The sequence below is a fragment of the Chlamydotis macqueenii genome, chromosome 23, assembly GCF_036417535.1.
Source record: "Chlamydotis macqueenii isolate bChlMac1 chromosome 23, bChlMac1.mat, whole genome shotgun sequence".
Taxonomy (NCBI): domain Eukaryota; kingdom Metazoa; phylum Chordata; class Aves; order Otidiformes; family Otididae; genus Chlamydotis; species Chlamydotis macqueenii.
The window spans coordinates 5,494,427-5,504,266 of record NC_141578.1 but is presented as its reverse complement, the minus strand read 5'-3'; the positions used below and the strand labels follow the sequence as shown (position 1 = coordinate 5,504,266).

The 9,840-nt window shown below is 52.9% G+C and overlaps 1 protein-coding gene across 1 annotated transcript; it reads right to left on the bottom strand.

Moving 5' to 3' along the window:
- Window positions 1–349: 349 nt before the first annotated feature.
- On the bottom strand, window positions 350–9,517 carry LOC104483969 (complement component receptor 1-like protein). Its single transcript, XM_086765372.1, has 12 exons — window positions 9,350–9,517; window positions 8,881–9,066; window positions 8,075–8,171; window positions 7,255–7,337; window positions 6,166–6,357; window positions 5,551–5,733; window positions 4,865–5,047; window positions 4,633–4,726; window positions 4,198–4,283; window positions 3,426–3,632; window positions 3,007–3,030; window positions 350–2,786 (listed from the first exon to the last, which is right to left on the bottom strand). The coding sequence occupies exons 1-12, from the start codon at window positions 9,399–9,401 to the stop codon at window positions 2,743–2,745; spliced, it is 1,431 nt and encodes a 476-aa protein (XP_086621498.1). The 5' UTR covers window positions 9,402–9,517; the 3' UTR covers window positions 350–2,742.
- Window positions 9,518–9,840: the final 323 nt, after the last annotated feature.

Below are 9,840 nucleotides of genomic sequence, written 5' to 3'. Positions count from 1 at the left end.
GAGAGGGGGGCTCACCTCCCCGGGAACGGGAAGGGCAGAGCAGGGCATTCCTTCCTCCTGCACATCTGGGACCAGCGGCAGCTGGGGACGCGTCTGTCCCTCTGGGCCGTGGGTGCAGCCCAGCCCCGCACACTGCCCGGCAGCTGCGGACCTGAATCCTCCCGACCCGACCCCGGCTGCTGTAGGATCATCCAAGCCAGCGTCATCCCTCACCACTGGCTGGAAGAATAAAAATCCACGGACAGGACTTTGATGTAGGAGCAGCCGCAGCAGCCTCCAGCTCCCCACCTCACATCACGGAGGATGCTTCCTGAGCCTAGAACAAGCAGCAAGACGTGCGCCACTCAAGTCTTTTTATCCCTTTTATTGACAGAGAGCTTCCAGTATTGACATATCCAAGGTGTATACTTCAGAATTGCACTTGAGTGGTTACACTCAGATTATAAAGTAAAACTACGTACAACTCAATTACAAACACAGTAGATACGCCCTCTCCAACAGTAAATTGTGGTGAACCCACCCAAAATCCATGTCAGAGCATTCACATTTCCTTCCACTTGGTTGTGGGGAGATCATTTCAAACTGATCCCCAAATCAGCTGTTAAATCATTTGGGAAAACCACTCTGCGCTATGCCGTAGGGACAATTGTGCTGGGATTAAAACGACAAAGCAGAACATGACACTGAGCTACGAGGCTTTACATTTGCGTTTTGTTCGTCTAGTCATCCACGTGGCTTACGGGAAAAGATGCACAAAAATAACCAACAATCTGCAAGTGTTTGTTCTGCAAGACTGGCTTCCGAAAACGGCATCCAGCTGAGCAGGATGGTTCTCTGCTGGGAAGGGAGAACTTTGCGGGTCTATCTGGAACAAGAGTAACGTGTTGATGGAAAGGGCCGTTTGTGTTTTACCCTTTAACTCGATGCGTGTTCCTGTTAACAGGAAAGCACTGGCAAAAATGCAGAAACAAAAGGTTTGTAGTAGACACATTTTGAACACTTCCCGTTCCCATCTGCGCATCATGACAAGCTCAGAGATGGGGCATTTACCTCTGCGTCAGACAAAACCCTGAACCTCAAAGTCTTGCTTCACCAGCAGCTAAAAGTCCCAGCATCTCAAGCTGGATCAGGCAATAGCTGAAGTTAAACCCTGTCAGTTTTGTTTCCTTTATAAACAGTATTCCAAGGAAGCTTTCAAATCTTTACTCCATTTTACGAGGCACTACACACCTCTTTAGCTTATGAAACGACCGTTCAGCGGCGCCGAGTTAAAACCAGGAAAGGACACCCACACCACAACGTGGGCTTTCTGTCAGCCAAACAAATCAAGGGCGGTTTTGCCCGCGTCTTTGGTTGAGACAAGGTGAGTGAGGTCCCACCATCCGAGCTGGCCTCGTGGCACCGCCAAGGCCTGGATCGAGCTGGGGACAGCACGCGTCCTCCCTCACCTCTATCCGCCCTCACAAACTGTCCGCAACACACCGAGCGCAAGGTCAGGTCAGACGGGATGAAAACAAAGTGCATAAAAGATGTGAGGTTTGTGTCCCGCTCCCCACGAGGAGCAAATTAAGGCTTTGGCTTCACGTCCATCTGTGCGTACTCTGGGCGCAGCGTCCGAGCACCAGTCGCCCTGCGCAGCCGCCCGCCAGCAGCGCAAGGCCAAAAACCTGCTTTTCCTCCCTGAGCATCACAGCATCCCCGAGGGGTCCCGGGGCTGAGCTGGCTTTGCGGTGCACAGCACCGCCCAAAAAAGCCTTTTAAGTGCACATTCACGCAGCGATTCCCTGCCTCAGAGTCACCCCAGGCAGGCGGCATCTGGGCAGAAAGTGAAAAGGTTCACACGCAGCAACTTTCTGATGTTTGGTGGCATCTGCCGAGACACCTGCAAGTTCTGCATCCGGCCCGGGCACCGCTGCACCTCAGCGCCCGCCCGGCCGGGCTCCTCACGGGGCTTTCAGCCCACCGAGCGCGTCACCGCTCCGAGAGAAGCGCTGAGCCACCGCAGAGCCAGGAAGGGCGTTTCCGCAGGGTGGGGACGCCTTGGTGTGATACAGAGATAGTGCCAGGGCAGAGACCTGCAGCTGAATTGTAAAAGTCATTTTAGTACATACAGGAAGAGTCGGAATAGTAGCTCTTTGTATTGAGGCATTTAATTTTTTTTTCTCTCTGGTAAAATCACTGATCTGTAAGGATTGCTGTTTGCACAACGGTTCAGACTTGCCTTGAAGTAACCGCTACAACTGCGCTTTCATATGAACATTTTCAGAGCTTTCAGGACTCACAGATAACAGCCAGCTTCTGCACCCTGTTTGCATGAAACCATTTTTTCAAGTACGTATCACTCACGCGATTCACTGTTCATCCTCTCGGCAGCACTTTTCACCTCAGGACCAGGCACAACACGACCTTAGCGGGGCTGAGGAGCTGAACACGTGGAGCTACCCAAGCGCAGGATTTTCTGGGCTCTGTTGCAGCGCGAAGGTCTTTGGCATTGTTGCCGCTTAACGTGGGGATCTCTGCAGCGGGTTTCTGAGAGCCGCCCAGCCCAGCCCCGTGCACGAGCCGCCGTGTCCCACGCCACACACAGCTGCTGCAGCCAAAAGTGCGAGTGCTTTCTCATCCAAAGTCAGTCGGTTGCGGGTTCAAGGCCGATTTCACAGGTGGGAAAATCAGAGCACTAAGATCAGCATCATCAAGTCCAACAGGTCTACAGGTGCCTCCCCGCACTGCCCGTTCCCTGATCTAGATGTTCATAACCAGCATTGCCAGGAGGAGGGGGAAGATTCCTACAAGAGACAAATAAGAAGTTTAAGTCTTCACCTCAAACATATTCAACTGTCTTTTCCCTCCCTGGTCCCCTTTACCTTCTCTCCCCCTTTTTCCCAGTATGATCTTAAAGCAACAACAATGGAAATCTGACAACACTTCAAGAAGAACATGCAGGAGACAATAACATCAAGACAGGCAAGAGCTGGGTACGGGGGTTCGGGGATATGCGCTACTCACCAACAGTGATCATGTTCGTTCCACCTGGAAAGGAAGCGAGCCAAAACGTGAAACTCCGCACCCATTCAGCACGGTAATTCATCCCACCACACAACATGCAGGATCTTCAATCAGAGTGAATGCATATGGAAGAAAATCCGGGCAACAGGCAGAATGGGACCCCTGCGCAGCCCAACCCCACAGATGTCTATCGGCTAAAACCCAGAGGAATTTACCAGGATACATTGCTGCTAGCCTGCGAGTCCATGCCGCAGCCTGATTGTGCTCTTTTGGCACCAGGTTTTAACCAAAGATGTTTCAGGAAGCATCAAAGGCTTACTCTTGAGCAGAATTATCTGATTTAAGGATCCACAGAGGAAGGAACAAATAGGTATTCTGAAGACAGAGGAGGCAGCAGGACAGACACAGGAGACAGTCACCTCTGCACTCAGGAGTGGGCTTGCTCCAGACTCCCCGGTATCCGTCTCCTGCGATACACTGAAGAAAGGCTGCTCCAGCCAGGGTGAAGCCATCCCTGCACTTATAAGCTACAACGGAGCCGTGGACGAAGTCTGTGCCCTTTGTGCCATTGTGCATCCCGTTGTCAATCGCGGGGGGCTCTTCACAGAGAACTTTTTGGAGCTTTCCTACAGGAGAACATCAGCAAGAGCGTCTGAGTACTTCTAACTGCACAGGTGAAGAGGTGTACGGGGAGGAGTGCAGCCAAACGCCACGCATCTACCAGCGACTGAAAATACTCTGAGCTTTCTCGCTTGGTTCTGGACCTCAGTTACAGCCCGGGAGCCACAACTCCAGGATCTCCCCCCAGGAAAGAAGCCACAGAAGTGCCTCATCAGGCTAGAAGAAATGTTTCAGCCATTTCTAGCTTCACATAACGCTATACTTTGACTTCATAGCACCCGATCTCAGCATTATACCAAACTGAGTGGACAGAGCTCTAACATCCAATTATCTTCATCTTTCCCTGGTAACTAGAGAAAGAAAAAAAAAAAAAAAGCACGATTTCTGAATTGTATGAGAATATTGCACCTAAAGCCTCGCAGCAGGAATTAGTATTGAAATAACGAATTTACAGCTGAGTGAATTAGGGAGCACAGGTAAGAGCAGCCCAAGCCCACCAGCAAGGCAGCTACACCAGCACAGTCCCAACTATTATCTTAGTGGTTCTGTGCAGCGTTTTTCCCCTCTTACTTTCACAGGATGGAGACGCTGCATCCCAATCAACTCCATTTCCTGATACCACACATTTGGCAGAAGACGACCCCTTTAATTCATACCTAAGGAAAGAGAAGTTCAGCACTTTCCAGAAGATGACCCAGAAAGGGTTCTTCCCCCACCACCCCACCACTGCATGCAGGCGAGTTATTAATCAGAAGTTGCTGATGCTAGGAAATGGGATCTGGCCACATCAAAGCCACCAAACGAGGGCACTGATAACAGCCGAACTGGAGCGGTTCGCTGCGTTACCAAGCACACATACGTGCCACGGGCTCATCTCACTGGAGACATAACAGATGGTTCCACTGGAGACTTTTGCACTGGGAAACCAGGGAGGAGGGAGGTGGTGGATGTTATCACTGTCTTCTGCCCCCTGAGTCAGTCCCTGATAAGCAGTGATCCACTCACCCAGAGTGACAGGTGAATGTCACAACTGTCTCAAACAGGAAGTTTTCTGCAATCACATCCCCGTTCTCTATCTTGAGAGGAGGACATTCCTGTCCTAGAAGAAAAGAAACAGCGCGGGCGTTACTTCAAACCCAGCGATGGGCATCGCCCAAATTCCAGAGAAGTAGCAGCTCAAGCGCGTACAGATCGCTTGTACCATCAGCCAAGCCAGGAGAGGAACGTCGATACTCACGTACGCAGAATTCTGGGTCTGCAGACCAAGTTGTGTCACTCAGACAAGTGACGACAGAGGACTTCCCCTTTGCGGCAGCATAACCCGGTTTGCAGTGGTACTTCAGCATAGTTCCAGCGAGAGAGCTGTCACCCACAGCCCTCGTTAACTCGGCGAAGGGGAAGCTCGGAGCAGGACCACAAACTAATTGGGGACAAGAGCAAGGTTAGCTACAGAAGAGTACTAAAGGGTCTGCAGTAACAACAGCCAACCGGGTGTTTGGGAGCACACAACATCTCAACCTGTTTGAGCGTCAGATTCTGGGATATGGTTTGCAGCCAACCCCTTTACTAAACGGCAGCATATTCCACAGTTTGCTTAACGAGAAAAAAAGACAGAGATCGAGCAGAGATGCTCCTTCACTGACTGCCCCCATAAAGCACAGGACCAGCTCGGAAGCCACACATCCCCAGCGCGCGTGGAAGCTGGTGAGGCAAGCCTGCCAGGTGGAGAAGGCAGCTTGTCTCTCCTTTCAGTGCACTTTCAGATCATTTGCAGCTCACAAATAAATAGCTTCAGGTCTAAATATATAACCGGCTTCGGCTGCCCTCCGAGGACCCCAGCCAGGACGCTCTGCAAGGGCATGGCTGTGAGCGCACGATGTTTGGAAGCTGACTGCTCACAGGAATACATTTGTTTGTACTCACCTGGGTCACACGTTGGCAGAGATGGCTTCCAGGTATTGTCTGCTTCACAAGTAACTATGCTACTACCGTTCAACATGTGGCCAGGATCACACTCAAAGACCACTGTGTTTTTATAGGTGTGCTCAGTGCCAAAGCCAGATACCCTTCTCGCGTTTTTCACTTCTGGATTCTCACATCGGACCACTGAAAGTGAAGGTAAGACAATGACAGTATTTATGACGAGAAGGAAAAGCCCCACAGTGACACCAGAGGTATTACACGAGCAGCTCTGTAGGAGAACGGCCGCCCTTTCGCTCGGAGAGAGGCGAGTCCCCTCACTGGGCTGCCCATACTCCATGAACGGAGACATCGTTAAAAACCTGCGCACACGAGAGCTTCATTTCTTATCTGCAGGAAGCCCTGGGCACGGGCAGGGAGCTTTCTGCGGGCTGAAGAATCTGTTAAACCAAGCCCTGCCTCCCACCACAACTCGGGACATCACTGCGTTAAGCTCTCTGGGAATCATTTGAGACTCAAATCAAACTCCTCATGTTTGGCAGCCCACTGGGAAAGTACAGATCGGGAGAGGGACGAGACCTGAAGTCAAAAGAATAAGGAGAGAAATAAAACATTTACCTTTGCATTCAGGGGCTGGACCGCTCCATATCCCATCGAGGTTTTCATCCGCCGTACAGTGAATCGTAGCTTCTCCAATAAGAGCAAAATCTTTGTTACAGCTGTAGGTCACAGCCATGCCGAAGGTGAAGTCCCTGTCCCCGTCGATGAGCTGCCCGTTCTGGATGGCAGGAGGTGGTGAACAGGGAATAGCTGCACGGGAAAGCAACAGCAAGAAAACACAAAAATATTTCCATAGAATATGAAACTGAGGTCTAGCTACTCCAAAAAAACAAAACAAACAAAAAAACCCCAAACAAACCAAAACAAGCCACCAAAAAAACCAATCAAAACAAATTATAAAAGCCAAAGAAAAAAACAGGAATAAAAAAGCAATCATCTCAACCTAACGTCTTGAAGGTGCCTTTAAATTCTGAATGTTTTCCAGGGTTTTTATAAATGGATAAATGTTAAAATGGTAAAACAGCACCAAGAGGAAACACTACAGAAGGGGCCTTCTGGAGGCAATAAACATGGTCTCACCAAGCAGTCTGGGACCCTCACCTGCCAGAGTGACATTTCCTGCCTTCGTTGAGCTAATGAGGATGAGGCCAGAATACCGATCACAGCAGCAAACCATCTCAGCTATCAGCAGTGATGGTCAGGTCCATCCCATAGGATGCTAAAAATGTGGGATGCTGTCCAAATAGCAGCAACAAAACTCTTAGAATTTATTTCCCCTTTGAAAATTGAGATTTTGGATGTCCTGGTCAAGCGCAGCTCTTGCTGAACAATTCAGCAACGCTTGCCTGATGTCCTTGCCAGGATGAGTGACGCGGCGTCTGCGTCAGTACCAACCAACACCCTCGGGAGCTGCCCTTCTCACAGATCCCACTACAGAGCTGCCAACTTCCACAGATCCCCCTCAATATTTAGTTTTCATTCCCAGCTCCAGCAAGAGTGCTTGTTTGGGGGAGAGGTGAGGAGTCAGCAAGGTAATTGGAATTAGGTGCCAAGAAGAGAGCGTCTGCCTGCCGTTCCCCAGACTAGCAGGTACTTTGTAATAGCTTCGGGGAAGAGATGGACACAAAACATTTAAGATCTGCTTACAGGCACAGTATGGAACGTTATCCCAAAAAACTTCATTGCCTTCAAGCACGCATTGCGCTGACGGCCTCCCAACTAATCGGTACCTAAGGAAATAAAAGGTTGAATCGCTTTGAAAAAAAGAAGTGGAAAAAAAAAAAATCCTGGGAAATTCAGAAAGTTGTACAGTTTCTAATGGTATGCGGTGTGCTCTGGAGGAGCTGAACCCTAGGGGAAAACCAGCCAGGCCTCCTAGAGAACAGTTCTCTCAGTACCTAAAGAAACACAAGATATGATGCACTCAGAGGAAACTCAGTCCTTGCAGCGGGCGGGTACAAGCTCACAGGAGCGCGAGCAAGACGGCATCCCTGCCCCGAGCCTGTTCCGCCCCGTGCTGTGCAGGGGTGCATCCAAACAGAAAGTTATTTTCTGAGCAGAGCTAGGCGTCCCTGACGTACCTGAACCGCTCGCTTTCCCTCTCGCCCGCTCCCAGTATCCCCAGGACACCGCAGCTCGCTCTTCCCCAGAGCCCTTAGCTAAGACGCGGACAGCCAGACCCATCGCGCAACAGCGAACCCTGAATTACTGCGGAGCGCCAGCGGGAGAGGCACTGAATTCTTTGCAAAGCAGCCAAAAAGCAACCTGCAAGTACCACGCTCACCCAGACGATAGCCTGTTTTGACAGCAAGAGCAGGAGAGCGCCTGACCCGCTCCGAACCCCTCCCGCCGTGCCCGTGCTTGCCGAGGTGACGGTCCCCAGAGGGTAGAAGCCTCCGAGGCTCCCGTGGGTGCTCTCTCCCAGCCTCGGCTCCGCCAGCTCACCGGCAGCTGGGCCAGCGCTTACCCCACGTTGCAGGTGTAGGTTATCGTCGCCCCGAACAGGAGGTCGGTCGTGAACTCAAAGTTGCCGTTCATGATGTCCGGTGGACCGCATGACTTCCCTGGAAGGGCAAGCAATCAGCATCAGCTTGATTTTACAACGTGATACTGAAAGGCAGGTGACAGTGCTGTTCTGGGTTGTTACAGACCAATGGACGTTTAATCGGGCACCTAACTTCCCTCACGAGCAAGCACCAGCACTTTCAGAAATGATAAAAGGTCCACATTAAATTCTGAGGAACTACAAGTTAAAACACAACTAAAAAGCAAATAAAAACACAGATAAAGCTAAGGACAAATGAAAAAAAAGCCAAGGTTTATAGGCTTATTGAGAAAGGACACTGATAAAGAGCCCGGCGGGCTCCGGGCAGAGCTCCGAGTCCGTCGGGAAATGGCGCAGAGGAGGAGGAAGGGCAAGGGAGGGACCCACTGACGGCCCCAGGGCCGGCAGAGGTGCTGCACCACGGGGACGAGAGGCTCCCACAGCCTGTTCCGCACCGTACCTTGCTTCTGTGCAAATATATTCCAGCATTTACACGGTTTCACCAGATGGTAACGTAATTAATAAGGGCAGAGATCATCCCCCAGAGATTAAGGTTCCTAAGCAGCAAGGGCAACCCCAGGCAGGCGGGACGAGCACTTGTTCTCAATTTTCCTAAAAACACCAACTCAGGGAGCGTCCTCCTCATCTGCGCTGAACCGCAGGCAGGGTCTGGGGCGCAGCAGGGCCCCCACCCCAATCCCGGGAGCCCGCGCGTGGGGGGAACCCACCGATGCAGAAGTCGGGGTTCTCCGACCAGTTGGAGCTGGGCAGGCAGGTGATCACGGGTGACTTGCCCCCGGCCATCGTGTACCCCGGGCGGCACCTGTATCTCAGCACGGTCCCCACGGCGTAGGACTGCTCCAGGGGCGTGGTGGGCTCCGCGAAGACAAACCTCGGCGGCTGCTGGCACTCAGCTGCGGGCGGGGGGCTCGCCTTAGCCCATCCCCACGCAGCCACAGCCCCTTCCCCCCGTGGGCTCATCCCCACACAGCCACAGCTCCACGCAGCCCCAGCCCCTTCCCCACGCGGGCCCACGCTCGCACCACCCCATCCCCACGCAGCCCCAGCCCCACATAGCCCCTTCCCCATCCCCACGCGGTCCCAGCCCCACACAGCCCTTTTTTTCCCCGCAGCCCCATCCCCACGCAAGCCCACCCCCGCGCGGACCCGCCCCTCGCCCCCCGCAGCCCCGCTCACCCCCGGCCCCGGGCAGCGCCAGCAGCACCGCGCAGAGCCAGCGCAGGGCCATGGCCGCTGCCGGTACCGGCTCCGCGGGGCAGCGCGCAGCGATGCGCAGAGTCGAGCACGCCCCTTTCCGGGGCGGACAGGATTCTCGTCACCGCCGGTGAGGCTTTTATCCGGTTACCGAGGGGCGCGGCCGCTTCCTCCTTTATCGGGAGGAAACGGCAGACCACGGGCGGCTGGCGCTGGGTTCATCTCTTTTCTTTTTTTTTTTTTTTTCCCTTCTATTTTTCCCCAATGGAAAAACGGCTCCCTCCCCCGCTCCGGTACGACGGGAAGGGTTTCCCCCAGGGGTGACCAGGCTGGCGTGCCTTACCCCCGAGGGATGCTGCCAAGGATGCGTGGGTCCACCCCACCGCCCTGCCCCTGCCCCTCAGCTCAAGGGCAACCCGGGGCCCACCCGGGCTCACCGTGGTTTCCCGGAGCTCCAGGAGCACTTGTCCTGC

Excerpts from the sequence above, each read along its gene's own strand:
- LOC104483969 (XM_086765372.1), bottom strand. The coding sequence starts at position 9,401 with ATGGCCCTGCGCTGGCTCTGCGCGGTGCTGCTGGCGCTGCCCGGGGCC. Across the intron at positions 6,358-7,254 it reads TAACGTTCCATACTGTGCCT|CTATTCCCTGTTCACCACCT; the intron begins GTAAGCAGATCT and ends TTTCCCGTGCAG. Across the intron at positions 5,734-6,165 it reads TCCAGCCCCTGAATGCAAAG|TGGTCCGATGTGAGAATCCA; the intron begins GTAAATGTTTTA and ends CTTCACTTTCAG.